The sequence below is a fragment of the Mchenga conophoros genome, linkage group LG7, assembly GCF_057382185.1.
Source record: "Mchenga conophoros isolate Kocher_MC1m ecotype Shallow Benthic linkage group LG7, M_conophoros_male_GT1.1, whole genome shotgun sequence".
NCBI classification, from domain to species: Eukaryota; Metazoa; Chordata; class Actinopteri; order Cichliformes; family Cichlidae; genus Mchenga; species Mchenga conophoros.
Genome location: NC_140532.1, coordinates 46324576 through 46347794, shown reverse-complemented (window position 1 = coordinate 46347794; position 23219 = coordinate 46324576). Strand labels below are relative to the sequence as shown.

The 23219-nt window shown below is 40.1% G+C and overlaps 1 protein-coding gene across 2 annotated transcripts in view; it reads left to right on the top strand.

Annotated features, from left to right (window-relative positions):
• The first annotated feature begins 604 nt into the window (after nucleotides 1–604).
• The window catches only part of ass1 (argininosuccinate synthase 1), a 37045-nt gene continuing 14430 nt past the window's right edge, over nucleotides 605–23219 (top strand). Inside the window, exons 1-10 of one of the 2 annotated variants that reach the window (XM_085279697.1) lie at nucleotides 605–718; nucleotides 4083–4204; nucleotides 11473–11607; nucleotides 12495–12563; nucleotides 13467–13655; nucleotides 15342–15398; nucleotides 15494–15568; nucleotides 16299–16369; nucleotides 16477–16507; nucleotides 21565–21655. In XM_085279697.1, the coding sequence (XP_085135823.1) occupies nucleotides 11506–11607; nucleotides 12495–12563; nucleotides 13467–13655; nucleotides 15342–15398; nucleotides 15494–15568; nucleotides 16299–16369; nucleotides 16477–16507; nucleotides 21565–21655 (685 nt within the window). In that variant the 5' untranslated portion in view covers nucleotides 605–718; nucleotides 4083–4204; nucleotides 11473–11505. Of the gene's footprint in view, nucleotides 719–4082; nucleotides 4205–6390; nucleotides 6541–11472; nucleotides 11608–12494; nucleotides 12564–13466; nucleotides 13656–15341; nucleotides 15399–15493; nucleotides 15569–16298; nucleotides 16370–16476; nucleotides 16508–21564; nucleotides 21656–23219 lie in introns of those variants that run through there. The other variant, XM_085279696.1, reaches the window with a different exon arrangement.

The window sequence follows — 23219 nt, the reverse complement described above, 5'->3', positions numbered from 1 at the left end:
GTTTTCATAGCCTTTTTGCTAAGTGATCCGGGGATCACCTGGACAGCGAGAAATGATCACAGGTCCGTGACGCTGTAAACACGTGCACCTGTGGCACGAGTGACCAGGGGGACGCTCTAAAACTCTCAGGAACCACAAGTAAAGTATATTAGGTTATTATATCCTAGACTTCACTGAGTAAAAAAGGATGAAGATCCATTGCAGCTGGTCTCAGGAGATGATGAAAGCCTGAACACTTTCTCTACAACAACAACAAGGTGAGTTTATTGTTGTGATTGATTTAGTTTTTGAAGATTTGTATGTTACTTTAATTATAAAATTCTTATATTGCAACTGAATGCTGTTATGTGTATGCAACTCTACATGTATTATAGGAACATTAATAATGATAATCCACAGCAGATCTGACCAAAATTCTGTTCTTTCTTGCTGGATTTCAATGGTAACGTGTACAAATTCATTTTATTTTCAAGTCACTTCCCACCTCACTTTTCTCAATACTAAACTTTCTATTTTTAGTCCTTTTATTTTAGCTTGAATGCAAACGACATCAACAAAAAACAAACTTCTTAAAATTTCTTTTTGTTCCTCTTTTTTTCCTCAGAATAAATTGTGACCAGGCTCATTGGCTGAGATGGTGGAGCAAAACAGCAACGCATTAACTGTGACTGCTGAAGTTCCTGTAGGAACCCAACAACTCTGAAAGTCCAAGGAAAAGGTGTGCATTTTCCCTAAAGCTCAGATGGAATTTGATGGTCTACCATGCTGCATTCAGGGCTCTCTCTCACTGGTATATGAAGAGTGCTACCAATAGAAAGTGTGCACACAATGTCTCACTTCATGCTTGCTCTTCACTAACCTCTGGTGTCGCTTTCTAGTCACTTGTGTTGTTATTGTCTCACAAGCAGAGGATTTTGATTGGGAAGTAACCATGACCTCTTTTCAGAGTCTTCTCTAACATTAAATGGTTGTGAAATATGTCTACTTTTCTCCTCTGCTTTAACTGCTAAGAGCATTTTGAGCACAGTGGAGAAAAGGGGTTGCGCTGAGGATTCTGAACTGTGGTGTTTAAGTGTTGTCACTGCACAGATCCTTATTCACTTAGCTGCTGTTTAGTTTAAGTCTTCATCAGAACAAACACTTCTAATTGCACTTTGCTCCTCACTGTCTTTGAAAAGTAAGCGCTGATAAAAACAAATCCACTAAATGCACTTTTATCTTTAAGTTTGGTATAGTAATCTGTCGAACAGACAAGTAATCATGTCTGTTCTAATAAACCCAAATTTCAGCAACACCTTTGGATCTTTTCGGTTTTATTCATATAGCACCAGTTAACAAATCTTGTCTCAAGTCACTTTATATTGTAAGGTAAAGACCCTACAGTGTTAATCTAGGACAAATGTTCACTCTGATTCAGTGTTGAAGCGAATGACATCGGTAATCAAAGGTGAGTTTTTGGCCATAACTGACTACATATGTATAATATATCATGAGTGGACAGACATGGATGTATAGCACACCTTAACTGTTTGGCTGAGCTAAAACAACCACAGCAGGGATTCTAGCTTAAAGGTATTCTGGATATTGTTAAATGTGCAAATATTGGTATATTTTTTGTTTGTCAGCTGTCCTGTTTGAAGAAAACACTTTGACGCCACTTGAATGCATGAATTTATGAACACATTTTCATGATGTTAGGGACAAAGCAGTAAGGCATAGAGGACACAGGTTTTTAATTCAAAAATCAGAATCAGAATCGTGTTTATTGGCCAAGTATATGTGCAGACACATACAAGGAATTTGGTTCCGGTAGATGGTGGCTCTCAAGCACAGCAATGTAAAACAAACACACACACACACACACACACACACACACACACACACACACACACACACACACACACACACGTCTATATATACATTGCACATACATACACAAAGCTGAGTAAACCAACTATAAATAACTAATCTAAACTTATATACATAAAATACAGAAATGGATGGGGTTTTATTGACCCAAAATATGATAAATAATTGACAAAGCTAAAACTTGAATAGGCAGACCAATAAAAGAGGTCAACTCAATAAACTAAACTCAAAATAACAACTAACAAAACCTCAAACAAACATAAGACAAACTGACCTCGTGAAGTGACTGTGACAAAGTGGCTAACTCAAACAAAGAAAGATGTATTGATATAACAAAACAAACATTTTACCTTCCAGTGTTAATATGTGTGCCCTCCATAAAAACATTGTAAGGTGTGGTGGAAAAAGTAAACTAAGTTAATAAAGAAACAATATATTTGACAAGTAGTAAAACATATTTAAAGTAGCAACTGTAAACTAAAATGATGCAACTGGTGGTGAGGTGTGGAGCTTACCATGTGTGGCTTGCCATCACACATGAGGAGAAACTGATTACAAGAAAAATGGAAAAAAGTTTGAGTTATGCTGTCATTAAATTTTAGCATAGTTTTTGAGTTGAGGACAATAAATGAATATTTAACATTAAATGTACCAATGTTGTTGTGTACTACTTGGGCAGAGATCATTTTATCATTTTAAGAAGTTTTAATTTACAAGCAAATGGTGTATAAGGTTGTAATTGAATGGAAATGTATTGTTAAGGATATAAAAAAGTACATTTAATGGGTTAAAGTTAAAAGTAGTGACTGTAAATAGTAATAGAAATAAAATTTTTAGTTTTTCTATCAACAGAAAAAATCTGTTAATGATACAGAAAGTATACCATAAATAAATGGAATTTTTCATAGTTGAAGGAAATGTCCATAAATCTATTTGGAATGGTATAGAACAGGGGTGGGCAATCTCAGGCCACGAGGGCCGGTGTCCCTGCAGGTTTTAGATCTCACCTTGGGTCAACACACCTGAATCACATGATTAGTTCGTTACCAGGCCTCTGGAGAACTTAAGGACATGTTGAGAAGCTAATTTAGCCATTTAAATCAGCTGTGTTGGTTCGAGGACACATCTAAAACCTGCAGGGACACCGGCCCTCGTGGACTGAGATTGCCCACCCCTGGTATAGAACTTTGCATTTTCTTAGAGACTGTGACACTTTGTGAAGGGTATGAATAATTTTGGACATGACATTTTATCTCAAATGTAAATAAAAGCTGAGAATTATTTTTTTCTATAACAATGCCTCTCATACGTTGTCTTATTATCTTTTGGGAGACACCTGTGTCATGTCCGATCCAAAAAACCTTGCTGGTTGAATAAAAGAAACTTTAAGTCAAAATTTGCCAGGGGTATGAATACTTATGGGCTTGACTGTATGTGATCATTACAGCCTGATGTACCAGACAGCTGACTGTGGCCACTCCTAAAGTTATTAGTTGCTCAATCATCATTCCTTCATTCAGCCTAATCACAGCCTCCTGCACTTGCATAAACATGTCTTTGGACCACATGTTGACACTTTCAGTGAGCAGCTATTTTGAGCCTCTGCAAATTGTATTACTGTTACTCCTTAACAGTTGATACATAATTTTGTTGTACATGTAAAATGACAAAGGGCTGTTCTATTATCTTTTCTTCTATTCTATATTTTTGTTTAAAAAGATGAAAGTCTACACTTATATCACATCTTATTTGATTGATTTAAAATCTATTGTGGTGGTGTACAGAGGTAAAATTATGTCATGGTCCAACAATTTGTAGACCTGACTGTAAATTATGTTTTTTGCATGGACCAGAGACAGGATTCACTGAAGTAGGAATATATCAGTAATAGTGTTTTGAAAAAACACTTTGAGCAGAAAAGCCTTAAGCCTAATTTTAAGGATGGTAGGCTTATTTTTTTCACTTTAACTGAACCTGTGCTCCTCTGTGAAAAGAATTAGAACCAATGGTGAATATGCTAGTTCTAGAGTTCTCTTACAAATACCAGTTGCATTTGCATGGAGCTGATCTGTGTGCACAGGTCCCACTAATGGTTGTTGGGGCTTTTTGCCACGTTTCTGACATGGCAAACAGCCATGGCTGGTCCTTGATGTCCTTCTGCTATGGTTAATGTCCTCTTCTGTGGCTTCTCGTCTACACTCTTGGCACTGCAGTGTGGTAGAGTGACAGTGGCTGTGGAGGTGCTGGATTGCTACCAGCAGTGACAAGGACGCCTGCAAAAATCAAAACTTGTGAGGAATCAGATGAGAACAATGATCTCTCTCAGTGGTATCAGGTAAGATGGAGATAAAATCTTTTGGTTGCCATTTGTACACATACACTAGGTCTGGGTACATGGGACATGTTGTGCAGAGCTTAAAGTCAAATAAACACAAATATATACAAACAAAGGACACACTTGATTATTAATTGACACTATGTCTAGTAATAAACAGGTATATAACAGCAAATCCTGTATTACACTTAAATGAAGATATATATTGCACAAAATAAATTTGTGTGTGCTTTAGTTTTGTTTTTTGCCATCAGTCTGACTGGTAGAAAAGAAGTTGTTGTGGAAGCATGTGGTGTGTGTAATCAGACTGTCCACTCTGCTGATATGTTCATTGTTTTGGTCAGAGGAGGGTGTGTCCCGAATGATGTCTTGACGATGTGTTGTGTACTTCTTGTGGCGTTGTCTGCATATTAATGGAAGATCAGTCCTCATAATCCCCTTTGCAGCCTTTATTACTCTCTGGAGACTCTTCTCCTGTGCCTGTGTGTTTTTTTTCCATAGCAGACAGTGATGACAGTATTGAGGATGCTCTTGATCACTCCTCTGTAGGCTGGAGCCATAGGGTGCAGCTCAGTCCTGCCTCTCTGAGCAGAGTGATGAAATAAAGCCAATACTGGGCATTTTTCACCGTAGCTGTGGTGTTCGTGGTCCAAACCCAGGGTCAATTTTATATTAAGGCCAAGGAACTTGTGGCTTTCAACACTCTTCACCTGAGTCCCATTGATGTCTAGAGGCAGAGACTGGGTGTCAAACATAAGGCCCATGAATGGGCCAAGCAAAAGACTGCAATCTGGCCCACTGGACGGTTTTGGTAAATATGAAGGAGGGCATAAATTTAGGACTTTTAACTATATTTTCACAGGTTTTACTACAGCTTTTCCTACTGATAAAGGCCTTCCCCACGACCATTCATACTACACCAGAGTAATGAAGTAATAGTTAAATAATTAAATGACAAAAAAGGTCCTTTTTTTTTTAACACTATTGAAATGTCAGAGGTTTTTAAGAGTTGTTTCACAGTGAAAACTAAACAAGTAAAGTATGTGAATTAACAAAAACTCTCTGGCTTGTAATTACAGAAAAGTCTGTACAACGAGCTACCAGAACTTTTTCTGTCATTTTATACATCTGGGGTTTTTATTCTTCGTTTTTTTGTTTTTTTTTAACAATTTAAGGTCAAAGAGTGATGCTGTTTTCTTTCATAGACTACAGCAACATTTCTTCATTATAATATATTCTTCATTATGTATAAAAGTGAGACATACTGTTCCAATTTACAATGCGTTTCTTTTTCTTGTATTAACATATCCCAGGATTGTGTAGGAAATGTTTTTTTCACTGACAGAAAGGCGAGTTTCACTGCTCCAGACCCATGAACTCAAATTAAAATCGGATATGCTGTTGAAATCCAGTTTGATTCAGTTCAATTCAATGAACAAGCACTAAGCGACAGGGGAAATGGAAAACACTCTTTTAACAGGAAGAAACCTCAGGTGAAACCACACTCAGGAAGGGGCAGCCATTTGCACTGCCTGGTTGGGGGTAAGGGGAAGAAGACAGGACAAAAGACAGTCTGTGTAAGAGAGCCGGAGATTAGTAACCAATTTAATCAATAATGATTAAATGCAGAGTGGTGTGGAGTATAAACACATGTCTGTGAAGGTTCACAGTCATCCAGGTCGTCGTAGTCTAAGGAGCTTGGATATACAGTATAAACACATGAGTGGGGAAAAAGCTGAGTGGAAACGAACAGAAACCAGCCCCCAGCAGCCTAGTCCTGTTGCTGAACTATCAGCTTTAGCAAAAAGGAATGTTTTGAGCCTAATGTTAAACGTAGAGATTAATAGTAGAGAAATTGCACTGCCTGTTGTTATTGTGATACTCTGGGCATCAAATGTGTATTTAAATTCATTTTCACTGACAAAACGGGGGTTTCACTGGTCCAACCCACATAAGATCAAAGTGGCCCACGATGTAATATGAGCTTCACATCCCTGGTCTGTGGCAAACACCTGCAAATTCCCTACTTGTATGTATTTTCGTTCCCTGCTTTGCACAAAATCTGGAGAAATGGATTCCTAATGAATTTCAGATTGATTACATTTAAATGCCAGTGTATCTACTGAGCAAGCTCTGGTGCTCCCATAAATTCTTAAATAAAACAAATGCTGCGACACGAACACGCTACGTGCCTGCTGTGGATGACGCAACGTGTCGCGAAGGGCAGCAAACCGTACAGCAGAGTCAGCGAACCGAGCACGCTGCTGCTTTCCTGCGCTCCTCACCGACAGACACACGCGTCTCTTCGGTTAGAAAGAAACCCTCTGCAAGTGTCTGTAAGTACAAACTATCTATACATGTACATGTGTTTATTTCTCTCTGTAAGGGTAGTTACGCAATCATAATGAGCGTTGTGAATTTAGCTGGAGGTTGCCGTCAGTCGCCGGTGACTTCAGTTGCTGTGGTAATTCTATGCGCCCCTTAAACCTTGTTGGCAACATCTCCCAGAAATACCTGTGTCGGTAATAAGTATGTATTCACGCCAGTAGGATGAAAACATTTTGTAGAGAGCTCTCTTGCGACTGTTAAACCTTTTCTTTAAATGTGTTTTTTAGCACCGGCGTATTTGAAAGAACAGTAATTATGTAGTGCAAGTTGTATCCCAAAACCACACCCTGTTTCCGAAATTTATTTACGTGGGGAAAAAATAGGACTCGTCTGACAAAAGGGAAGGACTTGCCTCTGCTTATGTAAAGTCATTTCTTCTTTACTTTCACATTCATGAGAATATTAGTGATGTGCGGATCGATACTGAAATATCGATTCCTCCGATACCAATCATTTATGTTCTAGAATCGATACTCATATTAAAATATCGATATTTTAGTAATTTAGGGTAAATTTGTAGGTTATCATTAACAGGAACAGAGTGCAAATAAACTATATCATTTGGATTGTCTACATTGGAAGGAACTACTTAGTCTTCCGCCTGTCATAGTCGTGACATATGTTTGTATAAATGTGTCCAGCCCCTTGTTGTGCACACTCACAACAATGGCTGAGCATAAATGGAGTCATGTGCAGACGTATTTTACTTCCACAAACGGTTGAGACGTAGTTTGCAATACATGTGGCAAGAAAGGGAGGTGTTTTGGCAACACTACTAACCTCATCAAGCACAAGAATATGACGAGCTTATGTTGAGGTGAACTGAAGAGGAGGAGTGGACATGGACAGGTGCTGCAAGGGCGAGACGGACGTCTCTCACGGAGTCCTTTAGTGCTGCAGGCAGGCAACGTGTTCAAATAGCGCACAACTTCAGTTTTTTTTTTTTATTTCTATATGATAACTGTGCATTATTAAGCGATAAGAACAAGTAATCCAATGTCCTGTAATCATTATGATGCTATAATTTGAGATACAATAACTGAAATACGTTTTTGTACAAAGTATCGGTATCGGATCAGTATCGTCGATACCACCCTGAATTTAACTTTGTATCGGATCGGAAAGGAAATCAGTGGTATCGCACATCACTAGAGAATATACCAATGCTAGCACGCTGTTATTATATGTACAAAACAAACATCACATTCACACAAGCACAATTCTGTGGTCCTCCTTAACTTGCCACATGTATGTCACGATCTACAATAAAATGCTATATATACTGCCAGCTAGACTTCAAAAGTTGCTTAAATTAATATTAACACTAATTAGGGCTGTTCATATAATGATATATATCGGATGACGATATAAAAATGTCTATCGTTTCATTTTACGCTATCGTTTGTTTCGTGGTGTCGCAAAATAAACTGTTTATGGCAATATTTTTTCATCGTGGCTATATTAATTTCGGAAAGTTCTTTCTCTTTATATAACCACACTATGGACGGACAAGCGCCTGTTTTTATGCGTTGTGAAGCAACAACGACGGTAACAGCATCGCGTGTCCGCTTGTTTATGTTCCACATAAACCTTTCACATTAAAGCTCAAGATCCTGTTGAGACTTTTCAAAATAAACGGAATCACGTGAAAGAGCAGATGAGAAGTAAAAAAGAGCCACCAGGTGCTAAAAAATAAACCGTAGACTCAAACGTTAGAACAGGCTTTTCCCCGCAGCACGCCGTGTAATAAATACTCACAAAGAAAACGGCGGCCCTTACAACTTATGTCTAAAAATGTATCGTTTCATGCATCGGTTAAAACACTCGACTCCAGCTACATGACGCACAGCTGGAAACACTTCCCGCAAGACAAGCTGCCCGAGATTCACAGAATTTACAGAAAATGTTACATTTTTGTGATTTACGATAGAATTCTTATATCGGGATATGAGATTTTGGTCATATCGCACAGCCCTAACACTAATGGTATTACGAGAATACTAATTCTAGTACTTGTTAAGTCTACAATGATTTCATTTTAAGAAGCACTGAGCCAGCAAAGAAATGCGTGCATAATAGAGCAGGGCGATATGGCCAAAAATATTTATCACGATATATATTTGAAAATTTGCGATAACGATATAACCGACGATATAATTGATGCGAGACAAAATACAACTCCACAACATTACTAGCGCAAAAAGACAACCTTCCATTTATTTTCACTTAAACAAGAAGCTGGTTTTTATGTACATTAAAGCTTTATAAAAATGTAACAGTGCAAATGCAAATTCCTTGCTGAAAGTTTAACCAAAAGGCATTTCCAGTAGAAATGGGCTGACATATCCTGAGCATAACCATGTATAATATCCACTGAAGTTAAAAAGAGGTGCTTTGCAACATTAAACTGCAGTGTGCAGTATGTATTTTTCGGACCATGAGGTGCACGGGATTATAAGGCACATTAAGCGAAACAAAGCAGTCAGATAAATCAAACTTTATTAAACTCATTCTTCTTGCTTCCTCCACTTCCGTAACATTGATTCATTAATGTTGAATTCTCTGGCAGCTGCTCTATTCCCATGTTGTTGCAGTCTATTAATGACTAACCTCATATTGTGGATGGATTATCTCAGTTGTTCTCCTGACTGAAGTTTGGTCCGTTTACAACATCCTGCCATGCGATTGCATTTGTCTCTAACCATGAAGAACCTTCACGTTAACTTTTATAAGTGGAAAAGTGTTAGTGTTCGTCCTCCAGCTTCACTGTTTATGTTATGCTAACATAGCTGTGTCGCTAGCAATCACGTAGCACATCATTATATAGCAGCTAGCCCAACTTCAGTAACCCTACAAACGTCACTGCTGTTTAGTTTCCTGTCTTCATTTATGTTGGAAGTGATAGCAGAACTGTACGTTTGATTTTTTTCAGAAATCTCTCAGTCAGAACATGCTATATCATGCTTAGGTAACTAGCGAAACTAGCGAGCTAACTTCCGCTAGCTTCCTGCTAACGTCTAACTCCGTTAAATGTAATAACTTTAGTTTTCATGGATGCCTGGAAGTTAAACTTCATAGTTACACCTGGTAAAGCAGCAATGCTGATCGTTTTATTAAAGATGAAAGAATTTAGACAGTTTTTAACTCTAAGTGATGCTCCAGTGTTGTTTGACCTGAAGAATATGGAGTTTAGGACCCAGATTACTCCCAGATTTAAGAGCATCTTAGTCCGACAAATACGACAATAACGACGGCCGCTTGCATGTTCTGCAAAAAAATGTGCTTTGTCGTGTATCTGACGGACAAACACCAAACCAGTTCCACATCACGGAAGTTGCACCATTTTTACAAACCAATTCTGGTTCATCTGTTTCACTCAACAATCGGCCATGTGCGTATGAAAACAAAGGCACTGCGCATGCGCGTTTTACTCCCATTCTATCGCGATATTTCATTTTCCTATCGTTGCCTAACATTATACCGGTATTACCGTGAACGGTATAATATGGCCCAGCCCTAGTGCATAAGATATTGTAACTCAGCTTTAAAAGTAATTGACTCCAGCAACTGCAAGTACACTATATTGCCAAAAGCATTCGCTCATCTGCCTTCACACGCATATGAACTTGAGTGATATTTCATGACCTTTGCTGCTGTAAAAGCTTCAATTCCTCTGTGAAGGCTTTCCGTGAGGTTTAGGAGTGTGTTTGTTGGGAATTTTTGACCATTCTTCAAGAAGCGCATCTGTGAGGTCAGACACTGATGTTAGACGAGGAGGCCCGCTCGTAGTCTTGGCTCTACTTCATCGCAAAGGTGTTCTGTTGGGTTGAGGTCAGGACTCTGTGCGGGCCAGTCAAGTTCTTCCACACAAACTCACTCATCCATGTCTTTTTGGACCTTGCTTTGTGAACTGATGCACAGTCATGTTGAAACAGAAAATGACAATCCCCAGACTGTTCCCACAAATTTGGGAGCATGAAATCTCTTGGTGTGCTGAAGCATTAAGAGATCCTTTCACTGGAACTAAGAGACCCAGCCCAACTCCTGAAAGACAAGCCCAAACCATAATCCCCCTCCACCAAACTTTACAGTTGGCACTACGTAGTGTTGAAATCTCCCAATTCTTTGAATCTTTGGGCTGAAGGAAGGACAATACTCGGTGTATTTATGCTCAATCAACAATACTTTATTTCCATACAATTCAACACTTAAGAGCATTAGGACCATCATGATAGGGAGACCTGCCTGCAGAGGGTCACAGCGAGTCTCGAAATGGTGACGTGTTACTCAGCTTCTTATAGCCGCTAGTGGCCCCCACCTAGTCGTAAAAGCCTAAATATTCACATTCTTTCTCTCTTATGGCGCCTAAGTTTTGACCTCGGCTCCCTGTCTTCCTACAAAGGTGGGGGTATGGACTGTAGAATGGATGTATCCATTCCATGAAGCTCTCTACGAACTGTTCTTGAGCTGATCTGAAGGCCACATGAAGTTTGGAGATCTGTAGGAGACTGACTCTGCAGAAAGAAAGAAATTACATGCTCACTGAGCTCTTGAGGTCAAAACATTTATTCCTTACAGCCTTATTAACTCAAGATCTGTTTCAATTGCCTGCGCAATAGCTGGTATTAAAGTTTGTGAGCAGAAAATGCTCATATTTGAGCATCTGACCTTATATTGGAAGTTTTCCAAGCTAACCTTGGAAACTTTACCAAATCAAGAATTGTCCACAACTTATCTGAACTAATGGTCTGTTGGGACCTGCTGTTAAGTCAAACAAGGACAGCGATCAGAATTTGGGTTATTAATTGACATTTCGTCATTACGAGTTAATAGTTATGTAATCATTGAATTAATGTAATTGTTTCCCTGCCACTCGACAGCTTCTTTGGCTGCTTCAGCAAAAAGCACTCATCATGTCCAAAGGTAAGGTGGTTCTGGCTTACAGTGGTGGACTGGACACCTCCTGCATTCTGGTCTGGCTCAAGGAGCAGGGTTATGATGTCATCACCTACTTGGTAAGGTTTGAAGCCATGCACGCAACAGTTGGTTTAGTTTTATGCTGCCAGGCTTTTGCATGTTGTGTCCTTTTGGTTGTACAGTTGGCTTTATAAAGGGTTACAGGTGTTCACTGTGGTCTGTTATTAAAAAAATCTATAAAAACAACCCCAAGACCTACCGTTTTGGGTATCTCTGCATGGGTCAAAAGGTTTGGATTCATAATGACAGCTCAAATCTGCCTGGATTTGCGTTTTGCCCCACAGCCACTCAGAACTGCACAATAGGCAGATTTTCCGATTGTCTAACTTCATTTAGTGATTTTTTTAGGTCAGTGGGGGTGGGTGTCAGCCAAAGGTTCATAGCTGTTGAACAGGATGTACACCTCAGCTCTAGCTCTTCAGTGGAGTAAAAGAAGGCACTCATCCAGTACATGATCCAGTGTAATGTTTCATGAAATTACAAAACCACGCACTTGCGTGAATTTGCTAAACAACAGTCACATAAACAAAAACCGAGAGGGTTTACTGTGCCACTGTGCAAGTATAATTCATGTATGATTACTGCAATATGCAGGTTCTTTTAGAGCAGCTACAATTCACTTTACTATGTGAGAAAAATAGTCCCTTGCTCAGTTCAGGAGATCAGTACAGCCTCTTCATGGCCTCGAGTGGCGTTCACGCTCAGTTGTTGCATCTCCTCAGCAGACGTGATCTGAACTGCAAGACGGTGGACTGTCAAAAATAACACTTTGGTAGGCACGTGCCTCTGTGTGTCGATGCATTTAATTTAGAGAAGAATTTAAACTAGAGAACCTGCATATTTATCTTCTTATTGTGTTCATCCTGTTTCCCCTGGAGATTTCAACATCAACGTTCACATTCAAAGCGCTTTTCTGTCTTTCTAGGCCAACATCGGGCAAGACGAAGACTTTGAAGCTGCCCGGAAAAAGGCGGAAAGCCTTGGTGCAAAGAAGGTAAGTGTCAGTGAAACAGGATGTTGTATTTGATTAGGATTTGTTTGCAGCGTGAGCAACATCAGAGAATGTCAGCTACAATGCTTTTAATGCTTATGCACAGCCCGACTAATCCTGGATTTCTGGCACTGATCCCAATACTAATATTTTTTTCTAGATGTAGAAGTGTTGCAGTTATTGTAAAGGCGGAAAATTGTTTTTAATTTCATTAGGATTTTATTTCACGGACGAGTTAGCAAGGCAGTGCTTGATTCTGCACCTGTCAGGGGTAGACATTTGTTCAAAACACAAGTAAGAGAAATGAGACAACTGCAGACCGACTCAGAGTGTAATTAGAAAACGTGCGCACGGGTGAATGTCTCTCTGAGAAGACACACACTCCGAGCACAGGCTCGCTTGCTTTATTTATAAGGCAAAAATGGGTTACATAGTACTTCCTCTTTTAACAGATGTTGACGAGAGGTTAAACATTAAATCAACTTATCTGATCTTTCACACACTGGGATAAAAATACAGAAGTATATCATGCTTTATCTGACATCACAGACATTATAGGAAAGAATGCATCATTATATCATGCTGTCAAACATTTGTCAAACATTTCAGACACTTAAGTAAGGAATGCATCAGTTTTCCTTTAACAATAGACTTGGTTAGGTGATTCTTCAACAATAGGCTTGGTTATGTGAAAATATATGAACACACAAAATATAAGGCATACTTGGTTAGAATATAAGGCTTACTTGATTATATTGTATTATAGAGATTTGGTTATAATGTATAATGTAGAAAATCTTCTAACAGCACCACAGTCAGAGTCACAGTCAGTCTTCTGGACAAATGACATGATGGAACCATTTTAACAAAGCCCTGTTCTGTGTCCTCGCCTCTGTGGCTGTGCAGGTTTTCATTGAAGACCTTCGTACAGAGTTTGTGGAGGACTTCATCTGGCCTGCAGTTCAGGCCAATGCTGTCTATGAAGACCGATACCTGCTGGGCACTGCGGTAGCACGGCCATGCATTGCCCGCCGTCAGGTGGAGATTGCACGCAGGGAGGGAGCCCAGTATGTCTCACACGGTGCCACTGGAAAGGTAAGTGAGACAATGGGCATGGAATTATGCCGTGTGGGGTAAAAATGTCCAAAATCTGCAAATGTGATTCCGGGAATAAGTTTACATCTTTATTTTTTGAAGAGCAGGGACATAAAAGCAAATGCAGGGCTTGTGAAACAAGACTAAAGCATCAGCTTTCTTATTATAAATTAAGCCTCAGACATGGCAGTTAAAATTGAGGTGTTTTGATCCCAACCAATTTCAAAGTACAGACTTATTAGCTAGGTCTAGGTCTAGCTAGGTCTAGCTCTCTTTGCACAGTTGCTTATTAACCTAAATAAGACTACAAAGTTAAAATCTACCCTTCCTCTTCCTCAGAAACCCTTTCTATTTAGTCCTTTGAAAAGAAACAGGCATTACAGCTGAATAACAGCTGTCTTATTTCTAAAGTGAGCCTTTTTAATGGGAAAAAGCGTACAGCTCAAATGGTAAAATAGGAGCACAGAGTTTATTTGGTCAGAGTTGATAATTTAACAGATCAGGACAACTTTGAGTCATCTAAAGTTCAAGTGTCCTGACTGCAGCTCTACCAGATGAAGATGTTTTCAGGCTGCATGCCAAGAACTTTCTCAGCCTAGGTTGTGAAAGTGACAGTTTGTGATGTTCTCATTATTTAGACTTACTGCAGTTAGCCACACTTTCATGCTATTGTTTTCATATCCCGATTTGACCCGATGTATGTTCAGAGCACAAATTTAGCTGCGTTAGTAATAGTTCCTGTATATTTACACTGCAAATTTATGGAGATTTTTCTGGGATTCATAATATATTTTCAAATATATTTCTGGAAAATAAAAAAACCCTTTAAAAAACATGTTGTACTTTTTAAATACATTTTCGTTCTATTATTTTACGTCTTTTCTGAAATGCAGTGTCCACATGTTGCCTATAGATGGAGTCAAAAACCACATCATGGAGTTAAAGTACAGGTTTAAAACATTGTAACTTCTTATAGCTGTGTGAGAGGCCAGCGACCTGTCCAGGGTTTACCCTGCCTCGTGTGTCAAAGTGCAGCCCATTTATTCTTTTACTATTTGTGTTGATAATGAGGAAACTATGGAAGCTTGTTTAAGCCACAGAAAAATTGAGTTAGTAAGCCAAAAGTAACTATTTTTAAATTTTAGGATAATAATCCAAAACTCTAAATTGTAGATAACAAAAAATGTTTAGTAGGTGATTTTTTTTGTTCTAGTGTCAGAAACAAGCTTCTATAGAAAGAGACAGTAGAGAAACAACTACTAACAACTAAGAAACAACTAAAATTTAATCAGTTCATCCATTAACACAAAAAGTAATCAACAATTCTAAAAAATTTGAGTCAGTGTGAAGTAAAATAGTTCATTTTAAGGGGTTTTTTTTTTGCATAGTAACTGTGATTCATTTGGTTTTCTTTACTGTCTTTGATAGTACATGGAGGGCATTTTTGAGTTTAGGATGTAGTTTGGGGAAAACTAATTGTTTGAATATGTAAACTTGGGGTTTGGGGTCTTTTCTGGCCCTTAATAGATAAAAAAATAAAGCAGATTATTAGTGAAAATATGAATAAATGATTAAAAATGTTAGCAATGGCCCTGCTGTGCACTTTTAATCATCTGCGTTTATTGTAAACTGATACAACAAGTAACACAAGAAACATCGAGTTGAACTGTTGTTTGCACTTTTCAGGGAAATGACCAGATACGCTTTGAGCTAACATGCTATGCCCTCTACCCTGAGGTCAAGGTGAGTTTGTTTATTTATTGTGTGGATGTAATTTACTGACACTGTGGAGTAATGTCAGTATAGCTGGAAAGAGTTTCTCTGTTTGTGTTCTTTAGATCATCGCACCCTGGAGGATACCCGAGTTTTACAACCGCTTCCGGGGGAGGACGGACTTGATGGAGTATGCAAGGGTAACTCCGTCAGTGGCATAATGTCAGAAACACAATTATTTTACCACCTTTATTTTCATAGCAATGGGTCTGTTAACATTTTCAAGGTACAGATTCAGCCTTTGACTAAAAAAAATCCTAACAATTACCTGATCAAATCTCCAAGTCCTAAAAGTACCATCCACTTAATAGTGACATTAACATTGTCCTGAATTATTTTGAAAAAAACAATTATTAAGCATGCAGTGGACTACCAAAAAAGGAGATTAGAGGCTATATTATAACGAACATTTTGTATTGAAAGGTTTAATTATTTATTACCTCAGATTCTCAGATTAAATTACATGGACTACTTGTATTCTGGTGGACGTTTGTCGATGTAGTCGCATCCAAAAAAAAATGATGGGCCGACCAGTTTTTCCCACTAGAGGGTGGTCATGATGTTTAGCCAACACCTTTCAGGCAAGCCTGTGAGTTAATTGTGAAATGTACCTTGTCTTAAAGCGCAGATTTTTTTTTTTTTTACTTTAAAAAAATAAAATTAAATAAATATATATATATATATATATATATATACATACATACATACACACATATATATATATATATATATATATATATATACATACACACACACAAAATGTCTTTGTCTGTAATCCTTCAGTCAGAACCTTCTCAGTGGAGACGTACCCTTTTGCAAGTCGCGCTCACAGGATGTAACTTAAAAGCTTCTTTTGCTGTTAAACTGTAGGAGCATGGCATCCCTGTGCCTGTGACCCCTCGGGCACCTTGGAGCATGGACGCCAACCTCATGCATATCAGGTGAGCAGGACTGGTGTGATGCATCTTCTTTAGCTCTTATTTCAGAATCTTTGATTTTATTTTATTTTTTCCAGTGAGAAACTTTAATTGTTCAAATTTCTTTACAGCTACGAGTCGGGCATCCTGGAGAATCCCAAGGTAAGCTCGCAATGTTTAATAAAAGGAAACATAATTCATCATTTTTTATATTTAATCCTGCAGGGACTTACTTGTGTTAATTTTGAATTTATATTAAAGCTGTTACAGTATAATACTTGTTAACTAAAGAAATGCCTTCTAATATGCTGTTCTGTAACTGTTCTAAGAAAATAGACCAAAAATTGTTTTGTGCAGACTGTCTGAGGCATTTTTTTCTAACCTTCCTCACTGACACCCCTGTTCAAGCTTGTAAAAACAAGAGCTGATCAGAAGAGTTTTGCACAGGTGCAAAAACAATTTAAGTGAACCTGAAAAGGTAAGGTAAGGTTTTGCCTAAACTTCTGAAGGATGACATCATCTTCAGATCAGTACCTGTTCTTGAAATTGATCGTGAGAAATAGAAAGAAACCTGCATAAGCCGCTTGACGTACATCTCATTTTTGACCATTGTGAGTCATCTCTTCAGCATCCATCTCATGCGCACACGCCGAACTAACAGACCTAATGCTGCGTTTTTGTGTGTACGTGTGGTTAAATGTGTCAGACACTCGGAGGGACACATCAGTAAACCTTCCCTTCAGTCGACTGACCAATGCCAGCCCTGCCAGAGACAAACATGACTCACTCTCCCACAGTGCCATGGGTGAGTCAAGGGTTTGATCTCTGCAAGGTTAAAGGTCAGTGTAGTACATACAGGTTGCCCCCAGTGACCCCCCCACGCCCCCCAGAGCTCCCATCCCTCGGTCGTTGTGTCTGTGCCTCTGTCTCTCCTCACCCCGGGTCCTCACCAGGCCCTGGGAAGAGCCTGGGACACACAGACACTGACTTGTCGTCAGCAACGCTTCTACTAATTCCCGATTTCATGGGAGCCTGGGAGGGGGAAGGGTTAGGGCGTTGCGCCCAGCTGGGGCCTCCTGAGTTCCAACCCCAACTCCTCGGGACCTCATTGTTCCACTAGTTGCGCCGCCGCAGGCTGCGACGTGGGAGGGGAGCCATTTCATCATGACACCGTGACACCAAAATGTCACCAGTAACAGTAAAGTACAAAGACAGTGCGCCAGACAGATGAGTCCCCAATGGACGGGGTGTCACAGGGAGGCGAGGGGTCCTGCGCTGCTGGAGCGGAGATGCAGGGGCAGGGCCACTGTAACTCACAGACCTCCATCTCTTGCTGTCTTTCTCTGTCCCTTTCCCACCCCTCCGCTGCCTCTTTAGTGGCCGTCCTGTGGAGAAATGTTTTGAAAAGAATGAGACGAACTAGCTCAATAGCATAGCGATGTATGATGATGGTATTGTGTGTGTGTGTGTGTGTGTGTGTGTGTGTTCATGTTCATTCGGGAGGGGTTTGTGCTGAACCTTTTCTCTGATATTGAATCGATTCATGGCCTTAAATACAATGAAATATTTATGGCACCGAGGTCTGAAGTGGTAAAAGGATTTGAATATATTACTCCAGAGCCTGAAATGTGGGACTAGGTAGAAATTTCTTTACAAAAAAGCAAAAAGTTTTCAAGTCTTTTTGTTAACATTTTAATTAAAAAAAAAACAAAACACCAGTGCAATTTAAACTTGGGGGGTAAAAACAAAAAAGCCACTTCCCCCTCCAAATTCTTAAACCAGCAGGTCACATTCTGATCTACCTGAAGGTCATCTGATAGAGGTCACCTTGCTCTCTGTACCAGCCTGTCTCTCTGCTCCAGTTACAGCCCTGAAGGCTGAGGTCGGGCCGCGACTATTCAGACGATACAATAGTCCCCCCCTCTGTATCTGTGATACAATGGTCCCTCTCTGCTGAACACCGTCAGATTAGAAAATATCCAAATGGTCGCTCATATGTTCGTCTGTAGATAAGCGTCAGCAGTTCAGGTTACTCTGTGATTAACACTGTATCCTTCCTGATAACCTCAAACCAGGTCACCTACACCACAATAGGCTGCAGGCTTTTGTTTACTCATCTCCATATGGCAACGTTAACCTATGTGAAGACATGCATTCATGCCAGCTTTAGCTAGCTGTTGCAGACTGTTGGCATGCATCTGATAAGTGCACTGATGTAGTGGTTGTTATAAAGTTATTAGATTCTGGTGTTGCTGGGAACATGAAGGTGTAGTCTGTTTTGTCTCCTGCTTATTCTTTACTAATTAAGAAGAGATATTAGAGACTGTAATGAATATGAATGTGCAGGGTTTTAATGCCTAGGATTTGCCTAATTACATTTCTGGAAACAAAATGCTAACTAGGAAGGCGATAAACAAATATTATGTGCTGTTATATGTTTTTTTTGACTTCATAGACCACCACCTGTTGGCAAAACAGCTGAGGTTTTAATTGTTGCTTAGCACCTCTTATGTTCTGTCATCCATCATGTGTGGTAAACAATCCGGCACTTGTGTTTGGATGTCTCCACATCCTCAAGCTTCCTCACTGTCCCCGCTCTCTTCGTTCCTCCGCACATGAGCAGTCAGAGTCTGCCCTGAGGCAGCTTGACACTCGTCCTGAGTCATTAAAACATCACCTCGGTCTTAATTATAGCCTCTGTCAGCGAGTTTCCCCGGGCCTGCTTCTTTTTTCCTTTTTTCTTTGATCCGGGAGCTGATGGCCCACTGCTCCCGTTGACCAGGAGTAAAGGAGCGAAACGCCGTGCCCCTGCCCACCTAGAGGAAATGAAAACTTGTTTGCTGCCGTTCACATTTGATCGCTGGAAAGATGGATGGTCGGAGGACTGCCTGTAGGGGTAGGAAGTGGGCTCGTAGGTGTATGTATACATGTCAGTGTGCGCTCTGAAGCAAAGAGGTCAGTATTTGTCATGCGCCTTCGCTGCTCTCAGGTCTCATTAGCCTGACCTGTGCTACTCGGCGAGTGCTCTCTGCGCCCATCTAAGCATCGTCATCATCGCAGCTTTGCCTTCATAGACAAGCGCCTGCTGTCCTCATTAAATTCAGCCCAGGATGTGACACTATCCAAGGGCGCTATGAATATAAATATCTCTACAGCACAACACGAGCATATTGTTTTATTCTTGTCTCAATTTGCCATGTTTGCATTTTAAGGAGAAGGACAGACTTGAAACGTGGTGATTTTAGGATCATTTCCAATCTGTTGCGCCAAACATGTTTTCCTTTTTTTTTTTTTTTTTTTTAAACCATCCTCTCCCGCTCTCTTCCCAAATCCTGCTTTCTCCTCCTGCCATTTCTGCTTCTTTTGGCCCCTTTTTGGCTTTGATTGAAAACCAATGAGGCGACTAATAAGTGGAAAGATAGAAATTTACTTGCTTTAAGTTCATGCGTCAGCCTTCTCCTTTTGCTGCCCGGGCCACGTTTAGCACAACAATATCGCAGAAGCAAAGACTGCCAAAGGAACTGCTCTGTGCTACATGATGGTGCGCTTCACGCCCCATTTCCCACCAATACCCCGTCGCCCCCCCGCCTTCGCCATCTCTACCTTTTCCTCTCTTTCAGGGCCATGGCTTTGGGACAGGTCCACCTGCAGGGGGTTTGAATTGAAATGCATTGATCTCTCGCTCACTGGAAACAACCCTGTCCCTTTACGTTTCCTTTTTTCCCCCCTTCTTTTTTGTATTCAGTAGTATGTAAGTTCAAGCTCTCAGCTTTGGCATCACATTACTGCTACTATACTTTTTAAATTAATGATTTTTTTTTTTTTAGCTGATCGTGTGAAAATACTTTAGTGGTTATTTTAAACTCGGACGTTCTTCAACAACAAAAGCAGGGAGCCTAAATGAACAACTTCTTGTTAATTAAATGATAATTAAAAGACCATAAATGGAAAAAACTATAAACAACAGGTTTCCTGTAGTGTAGCATCCCGCCACCTGCAAGTATTCTTCCAGCTGGTGCCTCTCATGTGCTGTGTTGCATTTGCAGGTTAGAAAAAGATTAATTCCCTCTTTCCCTCTTCCCTCTCCAAGAGTAAGCATCAAAAGGCTTTTTAGGGCAGTCATTTTGTCCCTCTCCCATTCGCTCTCATTTGGCATCTTTCAGGGCACTGAGGCAGAAAATGAAGGAGAGGGAGACAGCCGCCTTCCCAGTCAATTTCGGTGTTTAGTTAAAAGGAAGGAAAGTGATTGCGCTGCTCGTTTTCTCCTCACTGACAGGCGGCGAGCGGATGCCGATTAGTTATTGAATGATGATTTAGAGTCTGGTAAAGCTTTCCATTTAAATGCACCCAGTGGTTATTTTGCATAGTCCCCCTGCAATTTGCCTCAGCTCAGGAGACATTGGCCATCATCTTGTCCTAATGCCGTGTAATTGTTGGAGGGGTGCATCGCTGGGCAGGCACGTCAGACCACCACGCTCTTTTAGTTCCCAGCCGTGACTTTACTGAAATCGCTCCCGGCTCCCGCCAGCTGGAAAAAAGAAAAACGACAAATGTCTGTCAACGAGGACAACTTTAGTGGATTTTAGGGTGTAGACTTGAAGGTCTTATTGTGCGATGCCCATTTAGGGGAAGATTCTTCATTTGAAAATAAAGCAGAAGGGGAAACGTCACTCAGAAAATCACAAGTGGAAAACTGGAAGATTAGAGAAGAGTGAGAGAATGGCAGAAACACGATAGAGTCGGCAGATTCTCTCAGACGGGCAGAGCTGCTGCTCAGATCGGTGCTGTCGTAGCATCAGTGGGGTTTTATTGTGTTTTTCACTTGTCAGGTATACACTGTTCTTTAGGATGTGAGTAATTTCATTCTCGTGCCCTTTCCCACTCTTTCTCGCTGTGTTCTGCTTTTCCTCGCCTTCCCCTGTGGTGCAGGGCCACATGGGGAAAATGAAACCAAATAGAGGAGAAAAATGGAACATTGATTTTTTCCCCCCTTTTTTTTGTCTTCACTAAAGTCCTGATGTCGTTTTCAGGTCTCTTCTTTTTCACGCATCATTCCCTCTGTTCTTCTGCCCGCCGTGTCCTCACACAACAGTCTCTTAATACTGTTTTTTTCTTCTTTTTTCTTTTTGATGAGGTCTCAAGAGGTCTGAGTTATTCCTCTCAGGGAGTGAAGTGTGTGAAATGGAGAGAGTGAGTGTGTGCCTTTGTGTGTTTTTCAGAGTCGTGCACCGGCTGACCTGTACCTGATGACCAAGAACCCAGAAGACTCTCCAAATGTCCAAGATGTGCTGGAGATAGAGTTCAAAAAAGGTTTGTGGGCTCGCCACATGTGTCACCTGTTGATCCCTCCATCAGTCTGCATCTGTCTTTTACCTGTTTTTGCAGTACTGTGCAAAAGTTTTAAGCCACCCATTGTTTCTTTTTGCTTTTATTCTGTTTCATTTTTGAAAGTTTTCAGTAATAGGTCTCCAGGTTTTTTTTTTTTTTTAAAGCTCTTTCAAAGTTTTTCTTTGACTGCTTTTTCACTCATTTTCAGCTCCGCCCTTGTATCTGCCCATTTTCAGAACACCGCTTTTTGTTAAGCCAATGATCAGTGAGTCATTCAAGCTTAAAAAAGACACCTGTATTGTCTACAATAACAGACAGCTTAGCAAAGAAACTGTTTTAAATGGTATATTTGGGTGCTTTGTTACTACCACGCGGTGGCAAAACACATAATTTGCTGTAATTTCTTTTGCTGAATCTTTGAAAAATGCCCAAAATAACAGTTTGACAGAGATGGCGTAGGATCAACACACAGAAGAGCTTTAAATGTCCTTAAAGAAGCCCAGAGAACTATTCCTGAAGACTATTTGAATACATTACAAGAAAGCTTGCCTAATAAGAAGTGTAGAAGAAGAAGAAGCATGTACTTTTTATACTGTTTCTGTTTGCACATCTTTTAATAAATTGCTGCACCTTTTCCCACAGTTTTGTTGCAAAATATAAAGAAATCAGGGAAGGTGCAAGCCCTTTACACAGTACTGTTCATGTATATGATGGAGGAGTTTGTATAGAACTTTCCAAAACACAGAGTAAAAAGTCTTTCACAGTTTGAATGAAAGCTACACATTAAAGATACGTATACATGTTCCAAGATACAGACAAATAATTAAACATGGAGTCACATATTCATTCCAACATACACACAAACAGATGTAAACGATGGTCCAGAGTAAAGAGAAAAAGATTAAGGGAAAGATAACCTGTAAAAATTAGTTTTCAGCAGCCGTTTAAAGCAAATCACAGATTTGGCCGGCCTGACAGGCTGAAGGAGGCTTTTCCAAAGTTTGAGCACCGCAGTCTCAAAAGCAGTCTCGCCTCTGACTCTAAAGTAAGAGGGTGGAACAGTTAGGAGACCTTGATTCAGCCATTTGAGAAGTCTGCTGAAGCGATGATGTCTCAGTAGCTCTAATAAAAGAAACAGGGGCCTGTCCATGTAGAGCTTCATATGTTAATAAATTTCACTGGGAACCAGTGAAGGGAAGAAAGAAGGTCTGTAATGTGTGAGAATATGCGTTCAGCACTAAACGGAGACTGGCTAAGGAGGACTGAGAGATGCACATCAAGAGCGAGTAAGAGTAATCGAGGGAGGAGAAGATTAAAGAGTGAACTAAAAGTTCAAGATGACTGAAGGACAGTGAAGGCTCGATTTTTGTGATACTTCGGAGGTGAAACCTTTATCATGCGAATTGAAAACAGACAATTCAATTGACCTGTTGCCATGTATTTGATGAATAATTGAAGAATGGATGTGGTGATGGAGGACCTGCACAGGGTTGGTGTGACGGATGAGCCACTGTGGTGACCTCTAAGAAGGAGGTGAATTATATGG